Below are 20,620 nucleotides of genomic sequence, written 5' to 3'. Positions count from 1 at the left end.
CTGCGCTCTCTCTCCCCAGTGATACATGCGACCGAGTCCAGGTCTCTGGAATCTTCCCCCAGTGCTTTCCTGTGTATCCCCAACCAGTCATGGTGCTAGCAGAGCGGAAGGTGGAGGTAGGGGAACTTATTGGCACTGCAGCATTTGGATGGGGGAGTGATCGAGCTAATAAATGTGCTTATTTTGCTTTTCAGGCGAGAGCTACGTGTGTGCATCCAACGAACCGTTCCGTAAAGTGGACTACACCAAAAATATTAACCCCAACTGGTCCGTGAACATCAAGGGCGCGGCCAGCCGAGCCTGGGGCACTGCCCCCGCCGTGAGGGCGGAAGTGAAGGAGAGCAAAGATTTCATCAAGCCCAAGTTAGTGACTGTGATCCGCAGCGGGGTGAAGCCCAGGAAGGCCGTGCGGATCCTTCTCAATAAGAAGACTGCTCATTCCTTTGAACAGGTCCTCACCGACATCACCGAAGCCATTAAACTCGACTCAGGTGTGGTCAAGAGGCTCTGCACGCTGGATGGGAAGCAGGTAAGCTGCTCCCTGTTGCACGGCTCGCGTGTTTGACAGTGGGAGTTTTGTGGCCTGCTCGGAAGGATGCTAGTCGTCTTCCTTAAGAGTTGTGTGTGCAAGGATTTGTGAATGCATAGACTCTGTGGTCGTTGGCAGGAAATGTAAACATCTAAAGGAAAAATGTAAGCGGAAGAGGGAGTCTGTGTATTATAGCAATGCCCCCGTTTATAGATATGATCGTGGGTTGAACAGAGAGTACGGTGAGTAGGGCATTGGCCTTGCACGCAGCCGACCCAGGTTCCCTCCCTGTCACGCCCAGTGGCCCCCACAAGCACTCCTAAGAGGAGTTCCTGAGTCCAGAGCCAGGAGTAAGGCCTGAGCATTGCTGCACGTGGCTCCCAAACCAAAAGCAAAGATAAAGAAGATCACCTGTTGACTAGTCTCACCATTATGGGTTTGGGTAAGCCATAGGAGCGAATATTCAAGGCACTACTTTAGAAAAGTGTCCCCTTGGGGCTGGAGTGATAGCACAGCGGGTAGGGCGTTTGCCCCGCACGCGGCCGATCCGGGTTCGAATCCCAGCATCCCATATGGTCCCCTGAGCACCGCCAGGGGTAATTCCTGAGTGCATGAGCCAGGAATGATCCCTGTGCATTGCCGGGTGTGACCCAAAAAGCAAAAAAAAAAAAGTGTCCCCTCCCTGCTGACATGGAAAATGAACATTCAAGAAAAGACTTTTACAGGAAGACGTATATACATACCACACGGGACAGTGTAGGAGATGATTGGATAACTCTTCTGAAAAAAAATTAAATATGAAAATGGAATCAAATTATAAATTATAGTCACTGTATACCAGAAAATCTAATAGATTAAAAATGTGGACAAATGACAAGAATGCTTTATGAGGGATTCGTTTATGACTATTGAGTTTTCTACAATTAGATTATCATCCCTAAAGACAAAGAGTGATTCTCTGAAGTGCATTTTTGCCTAATTTCAGTAAAGTTAAATCATTTATGTTTGCATTGTCTTCAACAAAATTGTTTCCAACATTCAACTTGTTTCTTCATTCCATTTTATTTCTTTTCTCTAACATAATTTATTTTGAAGTGTTTGGCTCATGTAGTGCTGAGACTAATCATATAAAACATGAGAATGGTATCTTCTGGGGGAAAAAAATGCAGATTTTGAATTTTCTAAAGAGTGAATCCAGCTTTCTTGTTTGTCTCCTGAAACATTATCAAATAGCCGTTTACGTTCTAAAAATGTCGCATTCTAAAATTTCACGGTATTGTTATGACTCCATGGAAATGGACACTTTACAATCTGGGTTAATTGATGGTGCAGCAAAACCCAAAAGAGATTAAGATTCGTTCTGCAAGATGTGGAAATAAATTTGACCCCAAAACTAAAAGGAGATTTGATAAATCACCGACTCTTGGGGAGCAGGCTAGACAGGAGATACAGAGACTAATGTTGAAGATAGATGACAGAAGGAAAAATGAAAACCATAACTATGCTAAGTTACAAAACATAAGTAGCAACAAGCCCCGTAGTACAGGTTGCACGTGGCAGAAACTGGTTCCATCGCTCTGGATGTCCGTGAGCTCTGTCGGGTGTGGCTTTGCGCCCCCCCAGCCAAAGAAGAAAATATAATGGCCTATAAATTTCAAAGATTTCAGAGATTTCAAAATTAAAACTGAGATTTGAAAGTCTGCAGAGAACTGTTCAGGAAATAAGCAAATGAACTAAGTTGAAAATCTAATAACCATTGTATGCATTGAGATTTTGTAATTATGTTACAAATTATCTTCAACACTGTTCCAGATTTGGGCCAGGGTGATAGGGTAGTGGGTAGGGTGTTTGCCTTGCACACGAAGGACCTGGGTTTGATTTGTGGCGCTTGATTTATGTGCCCCAATCATTGGACCGTTTGATTTATGGTCCCTGCGTCCTGCACCAGGAGTGATCCCTGAGCACTGCTGGGTTCCCCCCCGCCACATTTTTCCAGACAGAAATACTTATATGTAAGCCTGTTAACTTAAGCACAAACATACCCAGATCATCAACATAGTGAATAATAATAATGCATATAGCAGAATAAAGAAAACAATATCTATTGAAGAATAAAGAAAACAGTTGCAACATATTGAAGAACAAAGTGGTAAGCAGGGCTTATGTATGACAGGACTGAATGACTGAATGACTAGTGAGAGAACTCGTTATGATTTAGGTCTCAGAAGATAAAGCATGGTAACTTTGGCAGTCTCACAAAGATATTACAGAAGTGTTTGAAGGAATGAAACAAATCTATATCCAATAAAATTTTTAATAATTTGGGGCCAGAGATATATTTCTCAGTGGTAAAGTACTTGCCTTGCATGCGTGAAGTCCTGGGTTCAATCCCTAGCATAGAATAAAAAATTAGTAATAAAAATGCAAAGCGAATTCTCCAATATAAAAAAAATTCCTATTTAAAATATGCCCACTTATTGGCAAATAAATAAGATTATTGCAAATATACTTTTTTAATTATTATTATTTTTTTTTGCTTTCTGGGTCACACCTGGTGATGCACAGGGGTTACTCCTGGCTCCGCACTCAGGAATTACCCCTGGCGGTGCTCAGGGGACCATATGGGATGCTGGGAATTGAACCCGGGTCGGCCTCGTGCAAGGCAAATGCCCTACCCGCTGTGCTATTGCTCCAGCCCCCGATTATTGCAAATATTTTTATAAAGGGTTCAAGAGAAGGGTGCCTAGTAATCTTAAGTATTCAGCATTCATAAACATATTTTTATGGGTTTTTATTGGTAGTTTAGTTGCGTCTTCAAAATCTTTGGCAGTGGACTGCCACTGACAGTGTTCTCAGGCTGCTTTCGGCTCTGCACTCAGGAGACCCTGGTGGTGATGGGCTCCAGCCTGGGTCTCTCAGGGGCAAGGCCTCCTGTGGGGGGCCCGCTGACCTGTCTCTCCAGCCCTGCATGCGTTCTCAGTGAGAGTCTGGGTGAGGAGTTTTCAGTTGGCGGGGGGGGGGGGGGGGATTTCTGGTAAAATGATTTTTAAAAGTATCTGGAAAAATAAGGTAGAAGTTTTGGGAAATCATGATTAATGAACTCTTAGGCCACCAGATCTTAAATCATCAGTCTTCTGCTACACCAAAAATAAATTCCAGGTGTTTTTGAAATATAGATGTCAAAGTGAAACAGAGGAACTAAGGATAATATATAAACAGCTCTGTTGTAATAAGGTAGGAGTGTCTCAGCATAAATAAAGGGGGGAAATCACAAAGGGAAAAGGTTGCTTGGTTGGATAGCATAAAAATCAAAAACGCCTAGATGTTAACAAGGGTAATGTGATTTTTTTTATATTGAGTTATAAAAGTTAATATTAAAAAACTCTTCATTTGAAAAATGGAGAAAAGATAAAACAGACTTTAGTAGAAGACACGAAATATGTTGATTTGTATGAGTGTAAGTGAATTCAGGGCCTGAGAGATGTCCGTCACGGTAGCCTGGAGCTTAGCTTGAGTGGCCCGAACCCTGTGTGTGGTCTCTTGGTCACCCCCAGGAGTGACTCTGGAGCACGGAACCAGGATCAGTTAGTTGTCTAAGAAGGAAAAATATTCAGTGACTCAAGACAATGAAATGTTTTTTTTTAATATTTTAATTGAGTTCCACGCCCCAAAGGTCAATCAATTAAAAATATGCTGTGAGTGCCGAATATAGACTAGAGACTGAACACAATGGCCACTCAACACCTTTATTGCAAACCACAACACCTAATCAGAGAGAGAGAACAAAAGGGAATACCCTGCCACAGTGTCAGTGTGGGGTGGGGGGAGACGGGACTGGGGAGGGTGGGAGAGATGCTGGGTTTACTGGTGGTGGAGAATGGGCACTGGTGAAGGGATGGGTTCTCGAACTCTGTATGGGGGAAACATGAGCACAAAAATGTATAAATGTGTAACTGTACCCTCACGTTGATTCACTAATTAAAAATAAATAATTTATTTTAAAAAAATTTAAAAAGAAAAAAAATATGCTGTGAATTGGCATTCTGTCAAAATGCTGGAAAGTATACATTTCATAAATCTTCTGGAAAGCAATATGTAAATGCTTTTACTCTTTGAACTATGAATCGATTTCTAAGAATGCATCCTGAATGACTCGAGGTGCAAAGTTATGCATAAGAATTTTCAGCTTACCCAGGAGGTCAGCCTGCTGGGAACAGTCAAGAATCCATAAAGTAGAAAACCTTTTGTTCAGCGATCTTCCCATAGAACCCAGCTGAAATGTGCGTTGCAATTTTTGTTTGGGGGAATTTTTAAGATGAAGATAGTATTAAGTGGAAAAATTTAGGAAAGTAACTCTGAACATGTTTTCCATTTTGCTGAAACCAAAAAGTAAGGGAATAATGTTTTTTTTTTTTAAAACTAATTCTGAAGGAAAGAAGTTTACAGTTGCCTGTAAGTAGTTTTGCTGACTTTCTCTCATGCTGCTTAGTAGAAAAAAAACCCAGGCACTGAGAAAGAAAACAAAACTGATTTCAATCACATTATGGAAATTAAACATTCTGATTCAATCCTTGAAATTTTGGCATCTGTCTATAAAATGTTAGAAGTATCACTTTTGTCACTGTTTATATCTTCTGTAATTTAAATATTATTATTCATGTACGGAGAAAAAAATACTTCTAAATTTTGAAATGAAAGATTTCCTTGGGGGAAAAAAAAAAGATTTTATTTTCTTTGGTTTTGGACCCAACCCAGCTGTGCTCAGGGCTCATTCCTGGTGGTGCTGGGGGGGCTCATATGTGGTGCCAGGTATGGGCCCCGAGTCTGACATATGCACGACAAGCACTTTTATCTCTCTATTGTGTCTGCAGTCCTAGATTTTATTTTTACTAGCAACAACTTATAGTACTTTTCCTTCCAGCCTGCCAGGTGTCCTTAAAGCTGTAGTTTTCTTTTCTGGATGCAAAGTTCGAGTTCTAGATGAACTCGTTATTTTCTGTGGATATGTTATAGGTATAACTATTAAATCTTACTTGGAAAATAACGTTGGACAATTTCTTTATGTTTAAGATTAATGTAAATCTTTAAAAGAGAAGTGTTCATTTTGAGTTTTTATAAGATTATTTCTCTATAATAACCCCCTTTAAAAAGTTTTAAGGATAGTCTTTTTTTTGGGGGAGGGGGTCACACCCAGCAATGCTCAGGGGTTACTCCTGGCTATGCATTCAGGAATTACTCCTGGCGGGGCTCAGGGGACTATATGGGATGCAGGGATTGAACCCAGGTTGGCTGCATGCAAGGCAAGTGCCTTACTCGCTGTACTATCACTTCGGCCCCACACATGACCTTCTTGGTTGGTATATCTAAGATGCCTTATAGCTGTTTATAAAATAGCTTCAGTAAAATGCTATCTTAGTGTTTTATCCATCCTTGTTCATATTTTTTCTAGTGTGAGAAGTGGTTGTCAACCATGATAAAGTGCAGTTGATAATGTCTGGTGTCCCCCTTTTTTTGCCATATGTGGAGATGCTCAGGATCTGTTCCTGGCTCTGTGCTCAGGATTACTCCTGGCAGTAACGCTCTGGAGGCCATATTTGGTTCTGGGAGTGAAACCTGGGTCAGCCGCATGCAAGGCAAGCACTTTATGTGTTGTGTTCTCTGGCCTCTGAAGTTAATTTTGTTTTTTTGTGCCATACCTGTTGGTGCTTAGAACAGTTCCGGGCGAGGTGCTCAAGTTGTTCCTTGCAGTGCTCTGGGGACCATGCAGTGCTGGGAATTGAACTTGGGTCTGTTGCATGCATAACATGCATTCATTCCAGTCTGTTGAGCAATCTCCCCAGCCCTGGGGTTACTTTTAGGGGGTGTGGGGGTGGTTGGGTCACACTGTGTGGTGCTCAGGGCTTACTCTAGTAAGGATCAATCCTGGCAGTTCATGGGGGAGCAAATGCAGTTCCAGGGACTAAGGTGGTGGGGGTGGGGGCAAGCAGCCCGTGCACACAGTGTCTTAACCTCTGGCCCTGGAGTTATTTATTGATTGTCCTAAGTGGGGGAGAGTCTCACCTGTGTACAGTGCACAGAAGCTGTTGGCCAGCCTGTCACCACCCAGGGCAGCCCCAGCACAGTTCAAGGCCAAAAGAAAAGTAGTGCTGCTATTCAGCACACGCGTGTCCAATACATGAAATGATTCAAAAGCAAATGTTCGTTGATCGGTTATTAACACTACTAGGCCACTTGCTAAAATTCACTTCAGAATTTGTAGATGTTCTTATGGCTTGTCAACTTTTTATCTCACGAAGTAGGCACATTGGAATATCATGGTTTAGAGTTGTGTATATACAGTATTTTCTTACTTGAGATATGATTGATAAAACATGCTTTAGGTGTTGTACATAATGGTTCAGTATCTGTATGTACTGTGAATTGATCACATGTGAATAATTAGCATCTATTTCCATACAAATTTTTTTTTCTTGTCTTTGAATATTTATTCTCAGAAACTTTCAAATGTACAGTATGGCATTGTTAACTTTTTCAAGATGTACATTCCCAGGATTTATTTGTAACAGAAATTTGATACCTTTTTGATCACTTACATAGTTCCACCCATCAGGCCGTGCGCTGTATCTGAGTCAAGGGGTCTGGGGTGGCTTTTCTTTGCTTAAGATTCGACGGACGTAAGGGGAACTGACAACTCAGCTGTCCTTCTGTGGGGATGGGTTCCATCCCCGCTGGTGTCCAGGGCCTTACTGCTGTCTCTGTGCTCAGGGGGAACTTCATGTGATGCCCATGGTCAAACCTGGGTCAGCCGTGTGCCAGGGAAGCGCCTTGCTGGCGGGACACTCTCTCCCTTTTTCATCGACTTAGTTCTCTGAGCAGGGTGTCCTCTAGGGTCATCTGTATTGGCATAATGTGTGTAGTTTTGGCTGCCCTGGATTTCCGTCTGTGTGTCTTCGTTGTTTGAGGATGAAGTGCTGTGAGCAGTATAGTGTCATGCAGTTCTGGGTAGAGCCATCAGTGATGCCAGGTATTGAACCGAGGACTGCAGCATGCAAGGGAAATGCTTTAGTCGAGTACTCTCTAGCCCCAGATTTAAATATTTAACACCCAAGTCACATTTTGATTTTCTTTTTGCTTTTTGGCCTACACTGGCAATGCCCAGAGGCTACTCCTGGCTCTGTGCTCAGGAATTACTACTGGAGGTGCTGGGGGTGGGGGGGAGAGGCGGGGGGATGACAATATGGGATGTTGGAGATTGAATCCAGGTCAGCTGCAAGGCAAATGCCCTACCCGCTGTGTTATCTCTCTGACCCCTGACTTTCAATTTAGATCAATATACAGTCTCTGTGTTTGTAGATGGAATGCCTAGAAAATGATCTATAAGTAGGAGTCATGAGTGTTCTCTTATTTTCTTTTAACTTACAGTTTATTTCAATTTAATGTTTCACTTTTGTTCTTCTCTTTTAAGTAAAACTTCCTTGAACTTTAAGTTGAAGGAATTGTATAAGAAAAAAAACGTTTTACTTTTAAAAATGTTCAAAATGCTGAATTATAATAAATTGCAGCAGGGGGAGAGTTCTTTTTAAAAATGTCTTTATTCTGTTGAAGGGCTAAAGGTTCCAAATATAGCTTTTGTCCACATGTGTAAAAAATTCTAGCTTTTAGCTTTCCCAGAAACAGCAGAATTTTAACATAAAAGAAACATACTTAGTGGAATTTTGGAACAAGTTGATTCTTGTCATGGGCAGAGGCAAAACAGACTCAGAAAATGCTAGCAGTGGATGCTTTGGGGGTAAAACACTTCCAGACTTTGGGGCTACTGCCAGCCCGTGGCCAGTCTCCGTGGGGACGTGGCCACCAGTGAGAGTCCATCCTCTCAGCATCATGGAGCTTTTGAAGGTTTCCATCCTCCCTTTTAAAGTTTAGTTATTTTATTAACTAAAGACTAAGCCATAATGTAATAATACAGTTATAATGATGTATGCATATAATAATATGTATGATATATTATACAGTATGTGATCATGTGAATCATAGATTTGCTTTTTTGTATCTTTAACTTTTCTGCCAGAACCCAGTCTAGTGAAGTTTCATTTATTATGGTCTAAAGATTCTGAGTGTGTGAAGGTATCTTTGGGGCCACACCTGGTGGTGCTCAGGACTTTCTTCCGGGTCCCTCTGCTCAAAGATCACTTCTCACAGGGCTTGGGGGACCAATATAGGGTGCTGGGGTCACACCAGGCTCAGTTGCACACAAGGCAAGTACATTTTCAAACCCTGTACTATTGCACCGGCACTTGACCCAAACATTCTTTTTAAAAGCAGTCTCTTTTCAGAATTTTGCTACCTAAAAATCAAATGATTGATAGGCAGTCACAAATATATTCTGTAATTCAATGCATTCCGATCAAGTTTTCCTTAAAGTAGACATTGGAGTTTGCTCTGAGTTTCCACCTGGCTCCCACTCTAGGCATTCCCTTTTAGATTATAGAAATACAGAAAATGGGGTTGGTTGTGTTATTTTGCTTTTTGGGGTGACACCAGCAATGTTTCTGGGACCATTCCCCAGGTAGTACTTGGGAGTCACTTCCAGTGCTCCAGGGACCGTGTGGTGCCAGGGATTGAACCCAGGGTTCCCACATGCTAGGCATGTGCTCCAGCCCTCTGAGCCATCTCCTTAACTCCAGATAACTATATTTTGTCTTACATACATTCATACTTCTTAACAGTGTGGTTGTTATTTCTTAACTAATAAAAATATTTATCCTAATCCAGAATCCAGAAACTAAGAGCAAGTATTGGGATTTTGAGAACAGTTTGTACTATGATCCCTGATTTAAGCAAGTTTGTCTTGGATAAGGAAGTAGGGAAAAGGTTTACTGTTTGGTTTGATTTCACAAATCCCTCTCTTTAAAAAGTTCTTTGACAAATGGAAGAAAAGAAACATTTATATATTCCTTTTCTTTTCATTATTAAGATAACGTTTATATTTTACCATTCTTATGTCCATTTTAAGCAAAAAATAAATGGTAAATACATGATTTTTTCCCTTTCTTTTTAATAGGAAACTGAAGAGAAACACTGAATTTCTTTTAGTAGTCAATAGTTTTTCTTAACCATCTACTAATGTTTAATAGTCAGTGCTATGGCCTAAACATTAGTAGATGCTCGGACCCTAGACATCCAAACATTAGTCGATGTTTAAGTAAAACATAGGGCAGGAGAGATAGAACAGGGGCTAAGACATTTGCCTTGCATGTGACTGACCCTGGTTCTGTCCCTGTCACTGCATATGGTCCCCTGAGCATCACCAGGAATGATCCCTGAATCCCTGACCAGAAAGCAGGGAGTATGTTCTGAGGCCGCTGGGTTTGGCCCTGGCCCCCGCTACCCCCGCCCCAAAAGTTCTAGTTGACAGTGAAATATGCGATGTGAAGTTTAGGTGAGATAAAAATAACATCATTGCAAACTTTTTTGGTATTGTGTGTGAGAGAGAGAAAGAGAGAAAATGACATCACTGTAAACTCTGTGTGTGTGTGTGTGTGTGTGTGTGTGTGTGTGTGTGTGTGTGTGTGTGTGTGTGTGTTGCTGGGGATGGAACCAGGGCCATGCAGGGCAGGGATTCTCTCCTTGGACCACATCCCTGCTGAACACTGAGCTCTCTTGCTATCTTAACTATCAATGTCCAAGCTAGAGAAATGTATGGAGTCATAGGCATTTTGGTAATTTACCTTTATTTTTGTCATATTTTTGGTTATAATATATTATCAAAATACATGTTTTTAAAAATACATGTATTTAGTAATGCTTACTCTAATAGCTTATTAACTTGTAGATAACAGCTAGTGGCTGTCAAACATCGCGTTAGTGCTTCATTAGTCTCTTCGGTCTTCTCCATCAATCTCAAGAACCTTGAGAGTCAGGAGTTGGGACTCCCGTCATCCAGGAGAGCCTGTGTAGGAGCCAGACCCACCAGTGTGAGGCTGCACCCTGCCCCCTTCGCAGCTCAGCTGCGAGCCTCGGAGAAGCGTCGGCGATAATGGATGGGAACAGCAAGTAACTAATATGTTAGGTTATTTTTAAATGATTTTATAATAAAGAAGTGATTTTTAGGGGGCCAGAGAGAGAGAGACTGCAGGGGTTAAAACACCATCCTTGCCTGCAGGTGGCCTGGGTTTGAGCCCCAGCATCCCATATGGTTCCCTGAGCACGACCAGGAGTGATCCCTGAGCACAAAAGCAGGAGTAAGCCCTGAGCATTGCCAGGAGCGGCTCGTACCCTCCCCAAGAAAGGATTTTAGATTTTATTTTATTTATTTTTATTTATTTATTTTGCTTTTTGGGTCACACCCAGCAATGCTCAGGGGTTACTCCTGGCTTTGCACTCAGGAATTACTCCTGGCAGTGCTTGGGGGACCATGTGGGATGCCGGGGATCGAACCCAGGTCGGCTGCATGCAAGGAAAACGCCCTACCCACTGTGCTAGCGCTCTGGCCCCGGATTTTAGAGTTTAGAGGGATGTGGTTGGAGGAAAGCCCCCAAGTGGTGCGCAGGGAGGGTGGGGGGCTCTCCTGGTGTTTCTCGGCCAGCCAGGCTGGAGGTCAGTGCTAGGGCCTGAGAATGTGGTGCTTTGGGGGTGTGGGGTGCCCCCTGTGGTGCGGGGGTCATGTGGGCCCTGCTCGGGGGCCCTGCAGGGCTGCACGAGGCGGTCCTTGGGGGACCACAGGTGCTGGAACTGAACCTTGAGAGTCAGCCCGGCTTGACCGCGAGCAAGGCAAGTTCTGACCCCAGCATGATCCCTGACGTCAAGAGACCTACAATTTTATTTTAACTAAAATCTGTATAATAATTGGTTGCCTTGTAAAATTATGCTGAGAGATAACTGGAAAATGAAAATAATAAGGAGTAAATGTGTTTAATTGAAATATGACTCAGAGTTCCTTTATATAGATTTAATTAAAAATATGACATTGCAAGATGTTTAGAAAATAAATCCATTATCTTTCTATGTCTTTGTGAAAGTTGAATATTCCTACCCCAAAGCACCTGGATAATATAAGATTTTTGGGCTTGGGTGTAGCTCAGTGCTAAAGCATTTGCCCTGAATGTGGGAAACTTTGGATTTGATCTCCAACATGACCCCCAATTTTTTTTTTTAGAAAATACATTTCTGTATGCAATTCAGGAAAGATAGAGTTAAAAAATATCTGTTTTTATATTTGCACTTCTTTCCCAAACACATTCTCTTTTTAATTTAATTACTTGATTTTATATTTTTTAACATCATTTTATGTTAAAATTTTTAATTGTAGATTTGGTAGTATGTTCACATTTTTTTTCTTTTTCTTTTCTCTTTTTATTTTGCTTTTGGGTCACACCCAGCGATGCTAATGGGTTACTCCTGGCTCTGTACTCAGGAATTACTCCTGGTGGTGCTAGGGGACTATATGGGATGCGGGGATCAAAACTGGGTTGGCCGCACGCAAGGCAAATACCCTCCCTGCCTGCTGTACTATTCCCCAGCACTTACATTTCTCTCTGTCTCTCTCTGTGTCTCTGTCTCTGTCTCTGTCTCTGTCTCTCTCTCTCTCTCCTTTCTCCTACCCCTGGCAATGCTCAGATTACTCTTGGCTCTGTGCTCCAGGGATCATGCCTGGCAGGGCTCAGGGGACCTTCTGCGATGCCCACGACTGCTGTTCTAGGCATGTGCCAAGCAAGCGCCTTACCCACTCTACTATTGTGACACCCCCCACTTAAGTTTCATAGAGGTCACCCCAGTGATTCTGGCGTTATGTCTCTGGCCGCCTTATTTTAACTTTTTATGGAGGTCACCCCAGCCGTTCTCAGTCCTGTGTTATACCTCTGGCCGCCTTATTTAATCTTTTACGGAGGTCACTCCAGCGATTCTCAGGCCGTGTCCCTCGTGTCCCTGTCGCGGCAGGCTACCCCGGGTGGAGCTGGGGAGGCTTTGTGCTGCCAGGATGGAGCTCCAGGCTTGCCACCGGCAGGGCACGTGCTCTGTGACGCCAGCTGCCTCCCTGTCCACTTCGGTTCGTTTGTGGTTTGACCACATCTGGGGTGCTCGTGACTTGTCCCTGGCAGCAATCGGGGAACCGTGCTGTGCTGGGGGTGGACCCCAGGCCTCCTGCGTGCAGACCCCGTGCTCGGCCTGTCCAGTTCTCTGCAGCCCCCTTCATTCTACCTTTTTTGGAGAAGGGTGGGGGCTAGGGGCCACACCCAGCTGTGCTGGGGACACTCGCTCTCTCTGGGTTCGGGCATCTCTCCCAGGGATGCTGTGTAGACTGTGTGGTTACGAGGATAGAACTAAGGCCAGCCAGGGGCAAGGCCGGCACCTTACCCCCTGCACGATGTCTCCAGCTCTCCTCATTCATCTGTGTTTGGTGGGGAGCAGTTGCATCCTGGGATGCTCAGGGATCGCTCCTGGCAAGACTCAGGGACCCTATGTGGTGCCAGGGATCAAAGCCAGGTGAGCTCTGTGCTTGGCAGGTGCCCAACCCACTGTACCAGCGGCTGGATGCTACTCTGGATACTACTGTTCTTTTTAAAAGGAACCCACATTTACAGTTTTATTGATGCAATTTAAATATATATGAACATAGAGTTTAATAGGAAACAGGAAGAGCCTCAAACCGTTCATTCAGGGTTTTGATGAAGAAATCTGACCATCTCTTGGTGGCTGGCCACATGGTCTTTTGACGTCCCGTGGAATCCAGTCGGTAACAGCTCTAGTCCAGTGGTTGTCTCTGAATCGCATTATGGTTTGAGGTTCTTCCTGTTCCCGGAGTGAGCAGATATCATTGGGCTACACTAGCACGCGACAGGGACAAATGGAGATGTTACTAGCACCCGCTTGAGCAAATCAAAGATCAACGGGAAGACAAGTGATACAAGTGATGAATATAGAATTTAGTGTTTGTTCTGTTTTGCTTTGGGCACACACCTAGCTCTGCTCAGGGCTTGCTCCTAGCTCTGTGCTCCGTGCTCGGGGATCATCCTGGTGAGGCTTGCGAAACCATATGTGATGCCCGGGTGATGAAAGCTGTGTTGGCTGACTCAGAGACAAGCCCTCTGCCTGCTGTATTCCCTCCAACCCATGGCTGTATCATTTCTAAAAAGCACTTATTTTTTCTATATCAATTGTATCTTTGGATATTTTTTCTCTTACTAATCATAATCTTCCCTGTTATTATGTAGTCTTTAAATGTCATATTTACATCACTGGCTAATGACCCTTTGGCTAGATATGCCATAATATTTTTCTAGTGCTGCATCTTTGGATTGTTTTCAGTTATTTAATTCTTTTCTTCTCTGACCAGCCTGCTGTAAGTCGTAACTTGCTTTGGGACGTTTCCTTTCCTTAGGACAGATTCCTGAAGGTAGATTCCTGGAAGAAATGGAAATACTCTGGGGATTGAGAGATACTAGGAAAGTCGCAAACAAAAGTTGTCCTAGTTGGCAATGCCACCAGCCTGTGTCTCTGTGGCTGGAAAAGACTTTGGGAAGCATTAAAGTGACCAGCAGACACGGTGCCTGTGGTTGACTTGTTGCATGGAAAGCTGCCCAGTCCGTGGAAGTGACCAGCACCCCCTGCCGCTGCTTCTCCCACGACCTCTTCGCCACTTTCTGCTCTGGATCTGAGATTCACGGGAAAGGAGGGTTCACTGGTGCATCAGTACCAGAGGCTGGACTGGAGCCATAGCACAGCGGGTAGAGCATTTCCCTTGCACGAGGCTGACCCGGGTTCAATTTCTCCGTCCTTCTTGGAGAGCCCGACAAGCTACCGAGAGTATCCTGCCCGCACAGCAGAACCTGGCAAGCTCTGTATGGTGTATCCAATATGCCCAAAACAGTAACAAGTCTCACAATGGAGATGTTACTGGTGCCCGCTCAAGCAAATCGATGAGGGATGACAGTGCTACAGTGCTACCAGAGGCTACTGCAGACTGACTAGCCCTGCAAACGGTTTTCTTTCTTTCTTTGCTCTGCCTCCTTTTCTTGCTTGCTTTTGGGCCACACCGGACTGTGCTCAGGGCTCACTCCTAACTCTGTCCTCAGGAATCCCTCCTGGCCGTGTTTGGGAAACTCTTTGTGGTGCTGGGGATTGAACATACATGCAAAGCATGTGGTCTTCAGTTGAGCTACTTCTCTGACGCTTAGGAAATTAATTTTTGGGGGCAAAGTTGAGTAATTTTATATAGCTTACTGTGTGGTGCTATGTCAGTTTCATCTTGAGCAAAAGAAAAAAAAATCTATCAGTTTATTCAGTGTTTGCTTTTATTTTATTATTTTTTTTTATAGTTTATTTTTAATTAGTGAGTCAACGTGAGGGTACAGTTACAGATTTATACATTTTTGTGCTCATGTTTCTCCCTTACAAAGTTTGATAACCCATCCCTTCACCAGTGCCCATTCTCCACCACCAGTAAACCCAACATCCCACCCCCCCTTCCCAGTCCCGTCTCCCCCCACCCCACCCTGCCACTATGGCAGGGAATTCCCTTTTGTTCTCTCTCTCTGGTTAGGTGTTGTGGTTTGCAATAAAGGTGTTGAGTGGCCATTGCGTTCAGTCTCTAGTCTATATTTGGCCCGCATCGTCTTTCCCCCACATGACCAACAACCACATTTTACTTGCTGTTCCCTTCTCTGAGTTGCCCAGAATGAGAGACCAGCCTCCAAGCCATGGTGACAACCTCCTGGTACTTATTTCTACTATTCTTGGGTGTTCGTCTTATAGTCTATTATTCTATATTCCACAGATGAGTGCAATCTTTCTATGTTTGTCTCTCTCTTTCTGACTCATTTCACTTAGCATGATACTTTCCATGTAGATCCACTTATATGCAAACGTCATGACCTCATTTTTTCTAACAGCTGCATAGTATTCCATTGTATATATGTACCAGAGTTTCTTCAACCAGTCATCTGTTCTAGGGCACTCGGGTTTTTTCCAGATTCTGCCTATTGTAAACAGTGCTGCGGTGAACATATAAGTGCATATGTCACTTCGACTATACTTTTTGGCTTTTCTGGGATATATTCCCAGCAGTGGTATTGCTGGGTCAAATGGGAGCTCAACCTCAAGTTTTTTGAGAGTCGTCCATACTGTTTTCCAAAAGGGCTGAACTAGCCGGCATTCCCACCAGCAGTGTAGAAGGGTCCCTTTCTCCCCACATCCTCTCCAACAGCGGTTGCTTTTGTTCTTTTGGATGTGTGCTAGCCTCTGTGGTGTGAGGTGGTATCTCATGGTTGTTTTGATCTGCATCTCTCTGACGATTAGTGATGTAGAGCACTTTTTCATGTGTCTTTTGGCCATTCGTATCTCTTCCTTGGTAAAGTTTCTGTTCATTTCTTCGCCCCATTTTTTGATGGGGTTGGATGTTTTCTTCTTGTAGAGTTCAACCAGTGCTTTATATACCCTTGATATCAACCCCTTATCTGATGGGTATTGTGTAAATATCCTTTCCCATTCTGTAGATAGTCTTTGTATTCTGGTCGCTGTTTCTTTTGCTGTGCAGAAGCTTTTTAGTTTAATGTAGTCCCATTTGTTGATCTCTGTTTTTACTAGATTGCTTAGTTCCGTGTCATCTTTGAAGATACCTTTATCTTCAATATCCTGGAGGGTTTTGCCTACCTTGTCTTCAATGTACCTTATGGTTTGTGGTCTGATGTTGAGGTCTTTAATCCATTTTGATCTGACTTTTGTGCATGGTGACAGATCGAGTTCTAAGCCCATTTTTTTGCATGTGGTTGTCCAGTTGTGCCAGCACCATTTGTTAAAGAGACTTTCCTTGCTCCACTTCACATCTCTTGCACCTTTATCAAAGATTAGATGATCATACATTTGAGGTTGTGTGTGGGGATATTCCACCCTGTTCCATTGGTCTGCAGTTCTGCTTTTGTTCCAGTACCATGCTGTTTTAATTGTTACCGCTTTGTAGTAGAGATTAAGGTTGGGAAGGGTGATGCCTCCCATCATCTTTTTCCCAAGAATTGTTTTAGCTATCCGTGGGCGTTTATTGTTCCATATAAATTTCAGGATTGCTTGCTCCGCTTCTTTGAAGAATGCCATGGGTATCCCCATAGGGATCGCGTTAAATCTGTATAATGCTTTGGGGAGTATTGCCATTTTGACAATGTTTATTCTCCCTATCCATGAGCAGGGGATATTTTTCCATTTCCTCATGTCCTCTTTTATTTCATGAAGTAGCGTTTTATAGTTTTCTTTGTAGAGGGCCTTTACTTCTTTAGTTAAGCTGATTCCAAGGTATTTGATTTTCTGGGGCACAATTGTGAATGGGATTGCTTTTTTCATGTCCCTTTCCTCTGTCTCATTGTTTGCATATAGGAAGGCCATGGATTTTTGGGTATTGATTTTATAGCCTGCGACTTTACTGTATAGGTCAATTGTTTCTAAGAGTTTCTTACTAGAGCTTTTAGGTTTCTCTAGGTATAGTATCATATCGTCTGCGAATAGTGAGAGCTTGATTTTCAGTGTTTGCTTTTAAACTGTTGTCCTAGATGCCTGAAATCTCACTAGTGTCTTTCTGACATCTAGTGAATTTCAGTAATTCATTGCTCTATGATATTTTGATAGGTGAGTCAAGATTACTTGAAATAGGTACTTGTAGTGTTGATTATGATTTTCACTAATCATAACTCTTTTTTAAATTTGTGTTTGTAATACAACAGGGAGATAGCCACAGTTCTACACTATAAAAGATTACCTTGCAGGTTTGTTTGTTTTGGTTTGTCTTGATTTTAGAACCACACCTGGTTCTGCTTAAGGGCAGCTCTCAGCCTGGTGCTTTGGCAAGGGTGGAACCATCATATCCCACACGAGAGGCCCATGCTCGAGCCTTTTAACTTGACATGGATCATTAACCTGAATTTATAGTTCTTTATGGAATAATATTTTTGGGGGATGGCGAGATAGCACAGTGGGTAGGGCACTTGCCTTGCATACATCCAATCGACCTTCCATCTCCAGCACCACATATGGGGTTCCTTGGGCCCTACCAAGGGTGATCCCTGAGCACAGAGCCAGGAGTAAGCCCTCAGCTCTGCTAGGTGTGGGCCCCCCAAAAAGAAAAATAGTATTTTCTTTCAAGGGAAAGAATCCTTAAAATGAATCCGTTTTTATGGGTTCAGTCATGATAGAATTAGTTGGAATATTTCAAATATTGTGGTATTATTAAGAACTGTAAATGTGCTCATGCTTCACTTAATAAGCTATTATTTAAATTATTATTATTTATTGTTAAAACTACCCCCTATTTTATGTGAAAAATAAGCGGGTAGGGCGCTGGCCTTGCATGCCGTTGACCCTGGTTCTATTCCTTTGTCCCTCTCGGAGAACCTGGCAAGCTACTGAGTATCCCACCCACACGGCAGAGCCTGGCAAGCTACCCGTGCCGTATCCGATATGCCAAAAACAGTAACAACAAGTCTCACAATGGAGACGTTACTGGTGCCTGCTCAAGCAAATCGATGAACAAAACGGAACGACAGTGCTACAGTGCTACAGTTACTAAAATTAAGATTTTCTTCCGCTTTTAGGACGGAGGCCTTACAAGTGTACTTCAGAGGCCCAAGCCCACTCTTGGTGGCTGGATTGGGGGCGGGCAGAGGATCAGTGCGAAGACCTGAGCATATAGTGTTGCTCAGGCTATGTGCTACCAGGGATTGCCACCCTGGTGATACGACCTTCAGGGTCTCACCCGGTAGTGCTGGGGTCTCCAGGGCTGCACCCAATGGTTTTGGGAAACCAAGAATGGAACCATATCTGCAGTGTGCAAGGCAAGTGCTGTAACTCCTGTTCTATCTCTCTTGCCCAGTGATTGACTTTTGAGGCTAGTTGGTGACATGTTCAGTGCTGCGTCATCTATATTGTATAATGCCTCCTGGTTAAAAGGCTTCCTTCAACTATGTTTACAGCAATTTGGGCATTGGTATAGGAAAGGGAGAGCATCCTAGACGTTTATAGACGTTGTTCCTGGAAGGTTTTAAAAAATCTATATCATCCATATGTGAATGATATATGTTTAAAATGTTCCTAGTAAGCAAATAGATTCCCAGCCTATTATTGAATCTGTGTTCATAACTGTAGTATGCATTCCCAGAGAGCCTCTTGTTCAGCTTGTTCAGAATGCAGTTGAGGAGAGGGCCCTGCTCACGGTGCACTGATATTCTGGCGGGAAAATCTGAAACACTGGACAAAACTGGACAGTGACAAAAGGCTGGTAGATGCTGGTAGGCGACTAAAGGGCAGAGCTGGGAACTTGATAGGAAGTAGGATGCAAAGTGGGCTATGGCTGGGGAGAATGATTTAGAGACTCTTTCTACCCACTCCTCCTATACATGCACGCATGTGCACATACACACACATGTGCAAGCAAGAAAGACTGGCAATGGACGGCACTGCCCAAGGGAACGAGAGTAACTCCTGGGCACAGTAGGCATGCTGGGAAGGAGAGGTGGGGCTTGAGACTGGGCGGAGAACTCCGTGGAGAGCGAGTGCCAGCGTCTGCTGAAACAGCAGAGCAGTCTAACCATGCTTTGGGACCATCTGCCGCCAGGTTGGCACAAACATGGAAGGAGGGGGGCCAGCACCGTTTGGGAGGTGGTGGCACACGGTTGCTGGGCCCTGGGGATCCCAGCAGGAGGGGGCCACAGGCAGAGGATGCGTGGCAGAGAATGAGATTGAGCGCAGCCCACGGCGGGGGCGGGAAAGTGTAGCGTGCGGAGAGTACTGTAGGGTTTGACCCTTGGCGGTGACCCGGCCACACAGAACACTCAGCTCCAGTCATACCGGAGAAACATCTTCTTTTGAAAATTGTAATGCTGGGGACGCCCGCAGTGCCCAGGACCTGGCTCTGTGCTCACGAGTAACCCTGGGCAGCACCAGGGGTGGAACCAGGGTTAACGGCAGGTCAGGCAAATGTCTTAACCCTGATGAGACTCATTGTTGTTGTTGTTGTTGTTGTTATTATTACTTCCATTTGGGGGTCACACTCAGTGTGCTCGGTGCTTACATCCTGGCACTGTGCTCAGGGGTCGCTCCTGGTGAGTTGGGGGACCCGATGGGGTGCTGGGGATGGACCCAGGACTAGCATGTGCAGGGAAAGACCCCTGAACCAATCCTCTGTGTCTCCCCCTACCTTGTGTAGAGACCCTTTAGCGTCCTGATATGCCTCTGAGCCACTGAAGGTTGAACAGGGAGAAATAGGAAAAATAAAATATATAGAATTTCTACACTAACTTGATCATTTTACCAAGGGGGCGTGGCACTTCATAATTATGTTTGAGGTAGGAAAAAAAAAATCAAGGGGGGCTGGGAGATAGTACAGTGGGTTGGGCACTAGCCTTACACACGACCAACCTGTGTTTGATCCCTGGCACCTTGTAGGAGCCCTTGAGCCCTGCCAGGAGCAGCCCCTAAGAACTGCCAGGTATAGCTCAACAAATGGAGCCACAGCAAGACTAAAGAAAACAGACAGAAACTGTGGATCATGAGGGTCAGATGTACTTTGAATTTTAGTTTCTTTCATCATTATGACCTAATGATGAGCCATCTCCCAACATGGCACAGAGCTTATTGTTTGTTTTTCAAGTGATACCGCAGCATAGAATATATTCATATTTGATAAGCCAAGGGAATGTCTTTTAAAAAATATTTTGGAGAGTTGATCCAGAAGTAGGAAAACGTTATTCTGTGTTCCAGATTTCCAAACTGAACCTGAACGGGGTATTTTTCTCTTTGATAAGAGACCGTGAAGAAGGTGTAGTGTTGTGCGTTTGATAACCAGCTGTGTTAATAACAGTCATTAAGTGGCACCTAATTGCAGTGTGTAAATGTGAAGTGTCCAACTAATACTCGCATTAGTTTCAGGTCATGAGTCATCTTGTATAAACAGGGGTTGAGGCAAAGAGGAGATGAACAAAAGGGTTGAGATTAGAAAAGAGTGTATGAGCTTGGCATGCATTTAAAGGAAAGTGTGGTAGAGACAAAAAAGATTGTCCAGCCTTGAGTTTTGAATCATGATCAAAGACATTCCTTTGGAGAACACATTTCAGT

At 43.7% G+C, this 20,620-nt stretch overlaps 1 protein-coding gene across 4 annotated transcripts in view; it reads left to right on the top strand.

The window, feature by feature from the left end:
* DCLK2 (doublecortin like kinase 2) overlaps positions 1-20,620 on the top strand; it is a 149,170-nt gene that overhangs the window by 27,552 nt on the left and 100,998 nt on the right. For all 4 annotated transcript variants that reach the window (XM_055144439.1, XM_055144438.1, XM_055144437.1 and 1 more), the window contains exon 2: positions 195-529. In XM_055144439.1, the coding sequence (XP_055000414.1) occupies positions 195-529 (335 nt within the window). The remainder of the gene's footprint in view (positions 1-194; positions 530-20,620) is intronic.

The sequence above is a fragment of the Sorex araneus genome, chromosome 7, assembly GCF_027595985.1.
Source record: "Sorex araneus isolate mSorAra2 chromosome 7, mSorAra2.pri, whole genome shotgun sequence".
NCBI lineage: Eukaryota > Metazoa > Chordata > Mammalia > Eulipotyphla > Soricidae > Sorex > Sorex araneus.
Note: the sequence above shows the minus strand (reverse complement) of the source record. Positions and strands in the feature narration are given on the sequence as shown.